The sequence below is a fragment of the Acomys russatus genome, chromosome 29, assembly GCF_903995435.1.
Source record: "Acomys russatus chromosome 29, mAcoRus1.1, whole genome shotgun sequence".
Classification (NCBI taxonomy): domain Eukaryota; kingdom Metazoa; phylum Chordata; class Mammalia; order Rodentia; family Muridae; genus Acomys; species Acomys russatus.
In genome coordinates this window covers 38,914,540-38,929,124 of record NC_067165.1, presented here as the reverse complement: position 1 = coordinate 38,929,124, position 14,585 = coordinate 38,914,540, and the positions used below count along the sequence as shown (strand labels likewise).

Below are 14,585 nucleotides of genomic sequence, written 5' to 3'. Positions count from 1 at the left end.
TCCCTCCCTCCCTCTGTCCTCCTCCTTCCTTCCCTCCCTCCCTCCTCCTCCTTCTTTTCCTCCCTCTCTCCTCTTCCCTTCCTTCCCTCCCTCCCTCTCCCTCCTTCCCTCCCTCCCTCTGTCCTCCTCCTTCCTTCCCTCCCTCCTGCTCCTTCCTTCCCTTCCTCCCTCCCTCCATCCCAAGCTGCTTCTGCTCCTCAGGGCTGTTTCCTCATCTGCAGCAGGCAGCTCCCCTCCTTTATGCCTGGTTGCCTCCTCCTGTCCTGGAGGGAGCCTTCTCATGCTGTCTACCCTGAACACGCCAATGCTTTCTGCTGAGCTTCTCCACCCAGTGTCCCTGCCCCCAGCTTTCCAGCCCTGGAGGGCTGGTGGAAGGGCATCGGTGACAGTTTCCCTGGCAGTCTGTGTTGGTGAGCGCGCTAGAGCTATCTTTGTCTCAAAGAAATGTTTGCAGTTACAGTTTTCTGTAAGTTCTACTTGGAAAAACACAATGTGTTTGGGAAAACAATGCCAAGGGTTCCTTCAGTTTCCCAGGGAGTTCTTATGGCATTTGGGTCCAAGATGACTAAAGGGCTTGGAACTTGGAGCCAGCGGTGCCAGAGCCTGTGTAGAATGGGAGTAGCAAGGGCTGCTGAGGGAAAGCCTTGGAGGTCCTCAGGGACACCAGGACTCAGGTGGCCCTTTGTTCTCTTCGCGGCACACCAGAAGAACATCCTCCCCATCTAGTTCCCAACAAGGACAAATGGGTATAAACTTCCTCCTCCCTTGGATGTGCTCCCTCTGTGTTTTCTTTCTTTCACCTGACTGGGAGCTGGGGAGTGGACAGAATTTAAGCAGCTGGGGGTGGGAAGCCTATGATGGATGGAGCCAGAGGGTCAGGACCCACCTTTGTTTGTTTTAAATTTTTATTTTTAAATTTAAAATTTGTGTAGGTGGTGCGTTGTGTGTGTGTGTGTGTGTGGTGTGTGTTGTGTGTGTGTGTGTTGTGTGTGTGTGTGCGGTGTGTGTGTGTGCGGTGTGTGTGGTGTGTGTGTGTGTGTGTGTGTGTGTGTGTGTGTGTGTGTGTGTGTGTGTGAAGTCCCCCAGCACTAGAACATGCTTTGCAGCCAAGGGTGATGATCTTGAACTTCTGATCCTGAAGAGGGCTCATCCAATTTTTTGTTTTGTTTTGTTTTGTTTTTTTGAGACAGGGTTTCTCTGTGTGTCCTTGGCTGTCCTGGACTCACTTTGTAGACCAGGCTGGCCTCGAACTCATAGCAATCCACCTGCCTCTGCCTCCCCAGTGCTGGGATTAAAGGCGTGAGCTACCACTCCCGTCACTTTGTCCAGTTTTTTTTTTTTTTTTTTTTTTTTTTTTTTTTTTTTTGGTTTTTTGAGACAGGGTTTCTCTGTGTAGCCATGGCCATCCTGGACTCACTTTGTGGACCAGGCTGGCCTCGAACTCACAGCGATCCGCCTGCCTCTGCCTCCCGAGTGCTGGGATTAAAGGCATGCGCCACCACGCCCGGCTCACTTTGTCCAGTTTTTGATGTTTCAAGCTTGCAGTTCTGCACATGGCCTCAGCTCCCTTTTTACTTTTTTTTTATTTGAGACAGAATCTTACTGAGGTACCCTAGCTGGCCTTGAACTCACTGACACTTTGTAGTCCAAACTAACCTTCAGATGTCTTTGTGACATTGTTCCGCCTTAGCGTCTCCAGATTGACAGGTTTGTGCCACCAGGCTCAGCCCCTGAGATGAGGGTTCCAGCAGGCCTTGGTGGAGGAGGATGTGGGGTGGGGCCTGAGACTCTGCTCTCGGCTACAGAATGCACGAGATACACGGGACACACGGGACACACAGTTTGTCCTCTTTCCTTGCCCTTCCCTCCACTTGTTGCTTCCTACACTTCTCTCTTTTCCTGGGTGTGTGAGAAACCAAAATAGAAGAGCTGGCATGGTGCAATGCTTGTGGCCATGCCAGGGTGCTTGAGAATCTTCTGGGCTTCCTGAATCTGAGGGTGTAACCTGAATGCAGGGGTCCATGTGCCCTCTGTGTCTGTCTACCCCCACTTTTTAAGTTCCTTTTTGAGCTTCCCCATTCCATCTGCAGAGTCCATTGCAGGATGGGGGGAAGGAGGGGGGGTGGTACGGGGCGGGGGAAGGGGGCAGGAGGGGTGTGCGGCATACAACCCCGGGCTGAGGCCATAAGCACAGTGTCCAGGGAATAGAGCTGCTCTGGTGAATGCAGGCTTCCACTTCCCCACTGTGGAAGGCTTTGCTTCACCGCTTCCTCGCTTCCCCAAGGCTCCCTGATTCCTTCCATGGAAAGGCCATCCCAGCAAGCTCCTGCCTCAGCCTTTGTTGAGGACTGTAGCGCGTCCTAGTGCTGGCAGCGCAAAGTTCAGGAGTAGGGCTCATAGCATCATGGGACTCCTGGCTGCTGTTGCAGACCATCGGGGCCCAGCCTTCTGAACAGCATGGTCAACCTGCTAAGTTTGCCTGAATGAGGCTTCTGGAACCTGGGGCCCATCTGTTCTGGGCAAACTGGGGGCACATTGGTCACCCGGAAGGGAAGCAAGTGGAAAGGGGTTCCCTAGCCTTACCTGCTGACCCTGGGGAGGCCTCAGGTTCTTAGCCATGCAGGGGATTCGATTAATGGTGGTGGTGGTGGTGGTGGTAGTGGTAAGGGGCTGTCCATGGGAGTGCTGGACCTCACAGTGGGTGCTTGAGAAGAGCCAGGGATGCACGTGGCTCTGCTGTGTCCCCTAGTGTTCCTGTTAGCCTGCCTTCCTTTACTCCTGATTTCCTGGACTGACTGCATCCTGTCCTTTTCTGCTCATCTCTGATGACATGCCTAGGAAAACATGGGTCGCCCTTAAAAATACCTCCCTATGCAACGGAGAGGCTGTGTTATCTGTCTGACGTCACCTGGCAGGTGAGGTGGACGTGGGCTGAGGCCCTGGTCTCTCCTCTCTCACCCATCATCCTCTTGCCTTTACAGAGAAAATCTACATCATGAAAGCGGACACAGTGATTGTGGGCTCTGTAAAGACCGAAGTCCCTGAGGGCTGGGCTCCAGCAGGGTCTGTAGGGCCCGAGTTGGAGGTGGACCATGCCCCCCACTACCCAGAGCAGGAGACAGAGCCGCCTCTGGGCAGCTGCGCTGATGTCATGTTCTCAGTGGAGGAAGGAGGAAAAGAGGACCATGGACCTACAGCCGTCCCTGAGAAGTGACACCCATCGTTAGCTGGGGCTAGAGAGCAGCCGCCTGTACCCTTGAGATCAGGTCAGCACCAAGCTGGGAAACTACTGTGGCTTGAATTGAGCCCAACATCCAGTAGTAGCCCAGCATGAACCCTTCAGCTGCTGCCAAGAGTGCTGACCTCTGTGCCCCAGCAGTGGGCACTCACTGTCAGGCTAGCGTCTGATAAAGGAGAAGCCACAGGCTGGTACTAAGCCTCCTTGCCCACAGCCCCATGGCCTGCCTCTCCATGAGTCTGGAGAGATGGCTTTACTGGCATACTACCAGCCTCCAGTTGTTGTACACATGGCTCCCCGTGGGCACAGGACCTGTACCTATTGCTTCTACTCCTGAGGCCAAGGGAAGCTAACAATGATGAGGCTGCTTATTGTGACTGGCACCTTGATAGCCTGCGCCCATCACACAGGGCTCTGGACCACAGGGAGGCCCTTCTAGCACAGCCTTCTTGTTCCGAAACCTATGAAATGGGCTAGATATCAACTCATTGTCTTCAGATGACCCTACCATGAAGCCTTTTGGGAGCCAGATATGTATGGATCCCCCAGCAGCTGCAGTGACCCTACCCACTCAGTACTGCTAAAGACTGCTTTGCCAAAGACTTCCTGTCCCATAGAGATGAAGGGATACTGCAGTCCTGGGGGTCCTTAATATGCTGTGCCACCACCTACTCTGCCTTGGAAATGAAAGAGCATTGTCCCTAAGCCACCAGCATCAGGCCTGGCGTCTAGCTCCCCATGGTCTCTAGCAGGTTGGAGCCTGGGTGTTGAAGGCACCGTGGTCACATGGCTTGTCATATTCTTCAAGCGCTGGGAGGAGCCAATGCTGTGTACACATCTGAAGTTCCGCTTTCACTGTTTTGTTTTGTTTCCTTCTGAGACGCTGGGACTCAAACCCATGGCCTTGTGCATGCCAGGCAAACGTTGCAGGGCCAATCAACCTTGGCCTAGCATTTCACACTAAAGCACTATAAAGCTGCTTGTGACTCCCAGCCTGGCTTCGCTTCGACACCGCCCCCCCCCACACCTCCGGCACCTACAGCCTCCTGGAACAAACACACAGCCAACTCGATGACACATCTGCTCTGTGGCAGCCTGGGGACTCTGGACTTACCCTTGGGCCAGGCAGGGAGAATTCTGTTTACTCACCAGCTGCTCGCTATCTGGAGGAAGTTGGAGGCCTGTCAGGAATCATGAGGGGAGTTTCTGAAACCGCCTGAATCTTTGGGGGAAAGCTGAAGCTACTGGAGGCATTATGCCAGGCTCTGGATACTGGCCAGAGGGATGTGTGGGGGCTGGAGAATTGCCTAGTTGTCTTGTGTCAGGACACAGTGGATGTGTGGGCATACACAGTGACCCCAAAGCCATGTCATGATGACCACACGGATGCCACACTTTTGGGATATACTGCCAAACCTGTTCTCCTTCGCAGAGATGACTGATGAGGAACCCCTGAGCACAAAGGCTGGAAGGGAGTCCGTCTTCCCCCAGGCATGGATAGCCTCATGTACGTGGCACTCCCAGCCAAGGACAGGAGTCTGTGGCCAGCTGTGTGCCCCTTAAATCCTCCTTGTCCACTCAAGAAGTCTCTTCCTTCCTGTTCAAGGTCTATCCTCCAAGGATTCTGGGAATAAAGGATCTCTGCTCACAGGGCTACCTTTGGTATTTATAGGACAAATCCTGGACCACTCCAGGGCTTTTTCTTCCCACAACCATGTTTGGGCCACACAGCTTTGGAAAAGAGGAAACTCCATGTAGCTGGAGGAGCCAGGAGTCTGTGAACCCATAGTTACTGTGGCTAAACAGGAGAGGTCCCATCACCCTGCACACCGCAGGGCAGAGCTCCAGCTCCAGGCAGCCAGCCCAGAATGCCCCCTCACTGGCATCCGTCCACTCCACTCCTGGGACTATAGCCCACACCTGCATCTCACCTTCAGCTTGACACCGAACCAACTGCTGGTTAACTGTGCAGTCAGGCCAAGAGCCAGAGCTCTCCCGATGGGGACCATCCTAGGCTCTACCTGTTCTGATGTCCAGGGCAGTGAAGGGATGGGGGCCCTTGTTCTCGAGGGGGGCAGTTCTGTGTGCCCCGCCCCCACCACTTCCTGACTGGTTATCTGCAGTTGGTAAGTGTCAAGTTCTTTGGTGCTGTTGCTTCCCAAGGCAGTTTGCAGAATATTCAAGACGTGGCACGGGTCCCTGTGATGTGATAAGAGGACTAAGTCCCCTAAGTTGTCCCCTCTCCTTCCTGACCTTCTTTCCCAGCAGTAGTTCTGCAAGGACTGGTTGCTGGTCATCTTTACCAGGAAGTGTTTCATCGAGCTGAGTAGATTTGACAGTGTACGGGCACGAGGGGCAGTCCCCAGCTGCAGTCCCCCATGTGTCTCCTCTTATACCTGGAGAAGTGATGCTCAGAGTCAGGGTCAAATCCCATCTCTCCCAGAGACCCACCAGGGAGCATGCTTGATCTCTGGAAAGCCATCATTGCCTGCTGCTATGGCACAATGCTTGAGACTGAGAAGTTTATTAAGGAAGAGGCTTATATTTCTGGCTCGTGGCTCAGGCAGATAGGAAATCCACAGCTGAGAAGCCTCACCTGAAGATGCTCTCTCGTTGGCTCAGCTGAGGTGGGGAAGCCAGGGCTAGTAGGTAAAACACGACAGCATGGATCCACTCCTGAGGAGCCCATGGAGTCTTATGGACCACGAGTGCCCTTAGTGACCCAGCCATCCCATGGTCCCTGCCTCCCACTAGTGCTACAAAGGCAGTCCGATCTCAGCATGACCGTTGGAGGGAGCCTCACCGTACTCACCACAGGGCTCTGTTTCTCCATCTGTGACATGGGTATTCGACTTGACCTGAGAAGGCTGTGAGTCTTCCTGCGGATGACACTAGTGACGTCAGGTTTTTTATTTCGTCCCAGTGGCCACTTGTCCAGAGGGACCTCTTCCTGTGCTATGGAATTGGGCTTTCTCTCTTGCATATAAGAGAGTCCCTTCTCGGGGGCCATTAGATAGGACACATATGTTGTATGTTTCAGAAAAAAAAATTTTTTTTCCAGTTAGGGTTAGTGGACCAAGACTGGTCCTCCAAAACTTTTTGGACTAGCCTGATACTTTGCCTCCCCTGGGGCCAAGTTGCCCCCACAGTGGGCAAGTTGCCTCATACTGATGAGGTGCCCTGGGAACCCTTCAGTTCCGTCAGAGGGCTAGCTGTGTGATAGGCATCTAAAACTCTGCATATATTGCTGAAGTTCCTTGAGGCTCGAATGCCTTCCAGAGGCACACTACGTTACTGTTCGAAAATCTTTTCTTCATAGTGGCCTTTTCCCAAAAACACTCCCCAAGACAAGCCCAGGACAGCAAAGAGTTCCCAGCATACAGCTTTCCTCCCAGGGATCCTGTGGCCAGCAGGTGTGACAATGGTGGCTCAAGAGCTAGTCTACGATGTGGTGGTGAAAGCCTTTAATCCCGGTACTAGTGAGGCAGAGGGAGGTGGGATCTCTGTGAGTTCGAGTCCAGCCTGGTGTACATAGTCAGATAGTCAGTTTCTGGGTAGGCAGGGTTACATATAAAGACCCCGCCATGCCTACCTTCTGAAAATTAGCCTGATTTGGGCTGCAGGACTGAGGGTTTGCAATGAAGAGGTTGAGGACAGCTTCCCTGAGGAAATGCCCCCTAGCTCCACCTGAGTGAAATAAACCTGCAAGGCTCAGAAGGCGAGAAGAGCCAGTGCAAAGGCCCTGAGGTGGAAAGGCTCCTGATCTTGAGATTCAGGAAGGCTACAGCCATAGCAGAAGCCCAGCAGGGAGGGAGAAAGGAGGCAGGAGGGGAGAAGGCTAGCCAGGGAGGCTGCTGAGCCACCACAAGGCCCAGGCTGTATAGAAAGAACACGGTTCCATGCTTGGCTTTATTGTCTTGTAAGTACAATAAACAATCAGACTACGTGACAAAAGCCAAACCACAAGGGCATCAAAAAGTCCCAAGAGCAGATTTCAGAGGGAAGCTGGGCCTGCTGGGACAGGAAGCACTTGACCAGGCACCCAGACAACATTCCCAGGTACCGCTGCGGAGGTCAAGGTTCCTTGTCTGTTGCCTTCCAAGTGTAGATGGAGAAGTCTGGGCTTCCAGGGTTCAGCGTTGGGGTCAGTTGGTTCCCAGCCACACAGTTTCACTCTCTTGTAGCTGACTGATAGGATGCACTGAACTCTTACCTGGGAAGAGGCTGGGAGGGGAGGGGAGTGAAGCGCCTAGGCCAGCTGGCAGTCTTCACAGTCACTATCAGCTGCCCTTCCCCCCCTCTTTGAGACAGGGTTTCTCTGTGTAGCCTTGGCTGCCCTATCACTCTGTTTGCCCTATCACTACCAAGTAGACACAGATCCCAGACTCCAGGGGTGCGGAAGGACTTTTGAGAACATCTTGTGTGTCAAGCCCTTCCATGTCCCACTTTCTCTTACCTATTTTCTTTTTAGACTTCGTGGGTGTGTGGTATGCGTGCGTTCAGGTGTGTGCTCTCAAATACCTGAGGTGGTAGAATGTTCCTCTGCTGTTCTGCCACTTTATTCTCTGAGGCAGGGTCTCAGTCAAGCCCAGATCTCACTGATGGGGCTGGTCTTGCTAGCCAGCTGGCTCTGGGGGATCCCTGTCTCTGCATGCCAAGGCTGAAATTACAGGTGAGTTTTTACTCCCATCCGGTGTTTATGTGGACTTCTGGTGATCTGTACGCTAGTCTCACACTTGGGTAGCAAGTGCTTTAACTGCCAAGCCAGGTCTCCAGTGCTCTGCAGTCCTCAGGGATGGCTGGAGCACCCAAGGGCCAGTGCACACACAGAGGGGCAGGGCTGAGCTTCATCTTCCCTTGTCGGACTCAAGAACCTTGGTGGCTCCATTCTGTTTCTTTTTAGAGGAGGAAACTGAGGCCCTTGGAGTTTCTGCCTGGCCTCCTGAGCACAGCATCTGCCACCTTCTAGGGTAGGACCCCTCTCCTGCAACCCGTGGCCTGTCAAGTTGCAAGGAGCCTGGTCAGGAAGCCGGAGTTGCCAGCAGATTACTCAAGAGCACGATGTCACGGGTTGTGGTTTTTCTCTTTTCTTTTTTAATTTGCTGGCTTGTATCACTTGGGAAAGGCCAGCAGCTTTGACACACATCAGGGAAGGCCCCACCCTGGGCAGAGACCCTCTGCAAATACTGGGCACTCACAAGATAAACCAGGGCCCTCTGGACCAGGGTCAGTCATCAGATTTCCCTGAATGCCATACTGGGCACTCACAAGATAAACCAGGGCCCTCTGGACCAGGGTCAGTCATCAGATTTCCCTGAATGCCGCTTGGCCCTTCTGCATCAGATAAAGGGGCTTCATCGCTGGCCTCCAGCAATTCACACACGTTTTGAGGAGAGATAGGACCAAGTCCCTCCGAGGCTTCTTGTACTATCTCTCTCTCTCATAAACCTCACAGGGTGCTCAGAGGTGGTGGCTATGGATACCCCTATGCTACTGGGGAGGGAACGGAAGCTCAGAATAGAAGTGAAGTCACTTGGCCAATGATACACAGCTACTAAATAGTGCAGGCAGGATTTGAACCCAGGTCACCTTGCCAGAACTCCAGGTCCCAGCCACTTGCTGTGATCTACTGTGGTTCAGGCAGGGGTCACCACTTGGCTCTGTCAGTTGCTTTTGTTTGTTTGTTTGTTTTTGAGACAGGATCTCTCTGTGTTAGCCTTGGCTGTCCTGGCCTCGAACTCACAGAGATCCACCTGCCTCTGCCTCCCGAGTGCTGGGATTAAAGGCATGTGCCACCACGCCCAGCTTCAGTTGCTTTTTTAAATTCAGTACTTTTCCACCGTCCTAGAATTGGGGGCAGGGAGCTAAGTCACATGCAACCTGCCTAATTTACCTGGCCACATTAGAATGCTGGCCCTGGACAACACGCGCTGACACTCAGGTCCTCAGAAAACACCTGGCTTCCACTCCACCTTTCCTTCCCAAAGCTGTGTGCTGGTCAGTCAAGCTGCTGTCCCACAGAACCTTCAATGGCTCCCTAGAGTCACACTCCACCAGTCTGGTCCTCCTCAATGCACCTGTTACCTTCCATAGCACTCTGTCTTAACTGTCTCTGAGCCCCAACTGTGCCCCTTGAGCCTCCAGCATGGAGGACACATCACAGCATCAAGCATCTGCTTAGTGCTTCCACAGTGAACTCCACCACCATTTCCCTTCTAGAAGACCTTGCAGGTCACGCAGCTCCGGTAGCACTGACTGCAGGAGGAATGGAGGCCACGTTTCAGCAGCCTGGAAAAAATGATCAGTGTCTGAGAAGATGAATTCGTTCCGTCTTAGTCACTACTGTATGGCTGAGAAGAGGTACCATTCCGAGCAACTCTTCTGAAAGGAAACATTTAATTGGGGACTGGTTTACAGTTTCAGAGGGTGAGTCCATTGGCATTATGGTGGGGAGTGAGGCAGCAGGCAGGCATGGTGCTGGACCAGTAGCTGACCGTTTTACACCTCTGGTCTATGGGCAGCGGGAAGACAGACACTGGGGCTGGCGTGGGATTTTGACACACTTCCTCCAACAAGACCAAATCTTCTGATTTTTCCAAACAGTTCAACAGGCAACTAAGCATGTGCATATATGAGCGTATGGGTTGGGAGGTGCTTTGTCGTTTAAACCACCACATATCCATTCACTTGATCAGTTGCTTGAGATGGAGACCGCCTATATGTGTCAAGCAAGATGGTGCAGAGCACTTCAAGGATGCAGGAGGATGCGTGGGTACACAGGACAATTCTGAGTGTCAAGGCCCACCCAGGAAGGGGTAGCTTGGAGTTGGGCTCTGACCTTGGGGAGCTGGGGCCTTTAAAGTCAAGTAGATGGACTCATGGGAGGCCTTCCATTCTGCTTGTCCCCTTCAGGCTAGAAGGAAACCCCGTGCCAGTTTCTCCAGCCCCTCCTAAGGCCAGTACGGCTTCCGGTTGACTTCCGGAACTCTCCGCCCTCCTCTGTGGAGTGGTTCTAATAAGCCTGCTTATACCAGAAGAATGCAGTTAGGATGGAGCTCTTCATTTGTTAAATGAATAAGTATCAAGCCCAAACTGCAGGCTCGTGGTGCCGAGGGCATAGGCCATGCCCTCATGGACCGTCAAAACTATGAGCTAACGTTATCTTGTGCAACTGATAAAGAGTGTGGCACAGGGACCTCAAGGTAGGTGAGGGTCATAGTAGGACTTGAAGATGCAGCCCAAGTTACGAGGACATGTTATTTTTCTCATAGCTGAGACAAAATGCCTGACCAAAAACAACTTGAGGAAGAAAGGACTTACTTTGGCTCACACTTTGAGGTCACCATGGTAGGGAAGGCATAGAAAAAGGAATGTGAGGCAACTGGTCACATCACATCTGAAATGAGGAAACCAAGAGAGAATTGCTGGCGCCCTGCTTGCCTTTCAGCCCAGGACCCCAGCCCATGGCATGAACCTGCCCACATTTAGGGTGGGTCTTCCCCACCTCCCTCTCAAAACCGCCCACTCCCCATAGGCATACCCAGAAGCGTGTCTCCTGGGTGATTCTGGACCCTGTCAAGTTGACAGTCACTATTAACCATCATAAGGGGTTACTCTGGAAAGGGGGTGATAAATGGAGCAGCAGGAGGAAGTGAATGGTTGGCAGAATGACAAGGAATGAGCGGTTTGTGAATCTGGGGTACACATTGCCCCGTGGCATGTGCTTGTCCTGGTTGCTGAAGGGGAGAGGGGTGAAGTGATGTGTGGCCTGACTTTCCCTTTACATGCTCTGGGAAGAGAGGCCGGAGTGCTGTGTGGGATAGTCAGCTAGAACTCATGCTGGCCTCAGAAGAGGCTGGAGAAACTGTCAAAAGAGGTTTCCTTCTGCCCGGGAACAGAACTGGTATCTCAGGAACCCCTTCCCTGCATCTTCAAGTTCCGAGTCTGCTTTTCTTTTTGTTTTGTTTTGGTTTTTGGTTTTTTTTTTTTTTTTTTTTTTTTTTGGTTTTTCAAGACCAGGTTTCTCTGAGTAGCCCTGACTGTCCTGGACTCACTTGTAGACCAGGCTGGCCTCGAGCTCATAGCGATCCGCCTGCATCTGCCTCCCAAGTGCTGGGATTACAGGCGTGTGCCACCACGCCAGGCAGTGTTTTTGTTTTTGTTTTTGTTTTTATTTATAGCAGGGATTATAGGCATGTTCCTGTACACCACACCTGGTGTGTGGGCTGCTAGGAGTAAAGCCCAGGGCTGTGTGCATCCCAGACAAGCACTCTGCCACCTGACCACATCTCCAGCCTTCCTGAGCCTGCATTCGCTGAGCACCCAGGCGACATCCATCCACTCCGATGTAGGCAGAGTCCCCACTGAATAGACACCTGACAGCCCTGTTTGGCGGTTGAGAAAAGGTGGGCTTAGGAAGAGATTTGCTAATGGTTAATGTCATATGCCAGTAAATGGCTTGAGTTAGGGCTTGATCCCAAGTCTAGGTGATAGCTAAATTGGTAGCCCAGCTGGCTAAAGTCACCTTCTTCTTTGATTTCATTGTTTATTTTAGCTAGTGCAAGTATGCCACAGCATCTCCTAAAATAGCCTCATTGGGAAGCCCCTTGGTGACTGAAATGCCATGTGATTCTAGGAGCTAAAGGTTCCTGGTTCTCCTTTGTGCCACAGGGCTGTATTTCAGTTGAATGAGGGCAAAAGGGGCACAGTGATTTGCCTGGCATACAGTAGGTACCCAATATAATATGTTGAATCTTCAGGACAGGCAGAACAGGCCTGGGAGGGAAATGCTGAAGACAGACTCTATTCTGGGGACTGATTAGAGATAGCTTAGTCACTGTCCCCCTGAGAAGCTCCAGGGCCCCTCAGCAAGAATCACTTTGTTTCTCCCTTGGGCCATCTGCAAGGAGCTGGTCCACACTGACTCACTGTGCTCCACTCTAGCCAAGGCTGCTTGCTGTAAGGTACAGACTCATAAACGTATGACCGAGTGAAGATTGAGAAACTGAGCCCAGGGGAAATGATTTCTCTCTTTTCCCTTTTGAGGAGAGGAAGGGAAGAGTGGCTGGGGAAACCGCAATCCGTGACATGGGGACTATGGGCTTCCTGAGCCCCTTGCTGATGAGCTTAGGAGCCAGGCCTCTCAGGGCAGGGGTGGGGGTGGGGAGGCTGACTGCTGCCTCCTGAAATGGGACTAGAGCCATCCTGTGTCCAGCCTGGCAGAGAACTGAGACCACACCCACCACTCCTCTTCATCTCCACTCTGGCTCTAAGCGGAAGGCTCACAACTTAGAAATGCAGACACTCCATGCTGGCTCATGGGCTGCTGGTGCCCAGGGAGAGGCAGTGTGGTGGCATAGCCTGGAAGAAGCATGCAGGCCTAACCCGAGCTACACGAGGCCTTCATAACTCTGTGGCCCCGTAACCTTTCCTTCTCAGACTGCAGACTGGGAAATTGAGGCCCAGGGAGGAGGGAGGCATGCTGAGGTCATACAAAGTCAGTGGCCACAGGGCCACATTCAAGGCACTATTCCTGGAAGAAGTCATATTGTTTTGAGAATTTCTTCCCAGAGGGAGACTGACACAATCTTTACCCCCTCATCAGAAGGCCCTGAGGACAAACCAAAGTAAGATTTTTTTTTTTTTTTTTAGGTTTTTGATTTTTGGTTTTTGAAGACAGGGTTTCTCTGTATAGCCTTGGCTGTCCTGGACTCCCTTTGTAGACCAGGCTGTCCTCAAACTCACAGCGATCCGCCTGCTTCTGCCTCCCGAGTGCTGGGATTAAAGGCATTTGCCACCACCGCCCGGCTCCAAAGTAAGATTTTACTGAAATTCACACTGGGGAGTTGACTTTACTGGGCTTCCTGACTAGCATGAAAGAGGGGCGACTTACAGAAGCCTGACTGGCCCCAAAGCTGCCACACTGGAAAACTTTTCATGCCACAATAATGGTGGCTTCTTTATAACCCACAGACAAAGCCGCATGGATGGTGGCTTCTCTGTAAGCCATAGATGGAGCCACATGGATGGTGGCTTCTCTATAACCCATAAATAGAGCCACATGGATGGTGGCTTCTCTTTAACCCACAGACAGAGCCACAAAGATGGTGGCTTCTCTGTAACCCACAGATGGAGCTCATCGATGGTGGCTTCCCTATAAGAGCCCCTCCTTGTTATCATTTCCAAGTCTGTGTACTCCATCATCTCCTGAGACCACAAGGCACACATAGTCAGGGCAGAATTTGGTGGCTGCAAACTCAAGTGAGGGGTCCAGTGACCCTCCTTACCCCCTCTTTCTATGAGTGGATGTCAATGGTCAACAAGCTAGATCACAAAGGACCCTTGCAAGAAGTACCACTAATTTGATGAAAATGATGGCTTTTTTTTTTTTTTTTTTTTTTTTGCTTCGATGTCTGAGTTCTAAATCCTGTATGTTCAGGGCACCCGAAGAACCTTAAGTTCCCTGTCTGTGAACTGGAGCCTCTTTGGAGTGCCTTGTGCAACATAACAATCAGCCATGGCCTGGCAAACTGTACTACAAAGACTTGGGATTCTCATGAGATTTGCTCTGTGCGGGGTGCCCGAGCTATATTGGCCGTGAGGACTCGTGGGAGTTGATTAAAATAAAAGATGAGCTTATAAAGCCCTGCCTTTTGTCTGTTCTGGAGTGTTGCAGACATCACCTGGGAACCAGCTGTGAGGGGTGTGTGTGAGAGGGGGGAGATGTAAGTCTTTCGGCCCCCGCCACATCCAAATGACCAGAGAGAGAAGACAACCATGAGAAGATATATGAAGGGAAACATGCTGGACTGTGCTGGTGAATGGAGTAAGTTGGTTCTCGAAACTCACGCGTCAGTGCAGTGAAGTCTCAATCCAGACATGTCTACATATATTCGTTATCTGTGTGCTCACGCGTGCACGTGCCACAGTGTGTGGAGGTCAGAGGACATCTTTATGGAGCTGGTTCTTTCCTTCCACAGCGTGCCTCTTGGGGACTGGACTCAAGTTGTTAGGCTTGGCATCAAGTGCCTTTCCCTGCAGAGCCATCTCACCTCCAGTGGAACTTGACAAATGGATTTAGTTGGGGGGAAGCGATGGAGCGGCAGTGCTGCATATATTCATGTGTACACGCACAGAGGCCAGATGAAGACCTCAGGGGTCCTGCTCTCTCACGCTCGGCCTTCTTCTTTTGAGACAGAGTCTCTCACCGTATCTGGAGCTAGGTTGGCAGCCAGCAAGCCCCAGAAACCCTCGTCTCTGCCCTCTACAGCACTAGGGTTACAGACATAGACATGCATGACCAAACTTGCTTTCTTACGTGAGTGCTGGGGATTTGAACTCAGGTCCG

At 52.0% G+C, this 14,585-nt stretch overlaps 1 protein-coding gene across 1 annotated transcript in view; it reads left to right on the top strand.

Annotated features, from left to right (window-relative positions):
- Tnfrsf8 (TNF receptor superfamily member 8) overlaps window positions 1-3,310 on the top strand; it is a 32,485-nt gene extending 29,175 nt beyond the window's left edge. The window contains exon 13 of the mRNA XM_051171098.1: window positions 2,982-3,310. Within this exon, the coding sequence (XP_051027055.1) occupies window positions 2,982-3,214 (233 nt within the window). The 3' untranslated portion in view covers window positions 3,215-3,310. The remainder of the gene's footprint in view (window positions 1-2,981) is intronic.
- Window positions 3,311-14,585: the final 11,275 nt, after the last annotated feature.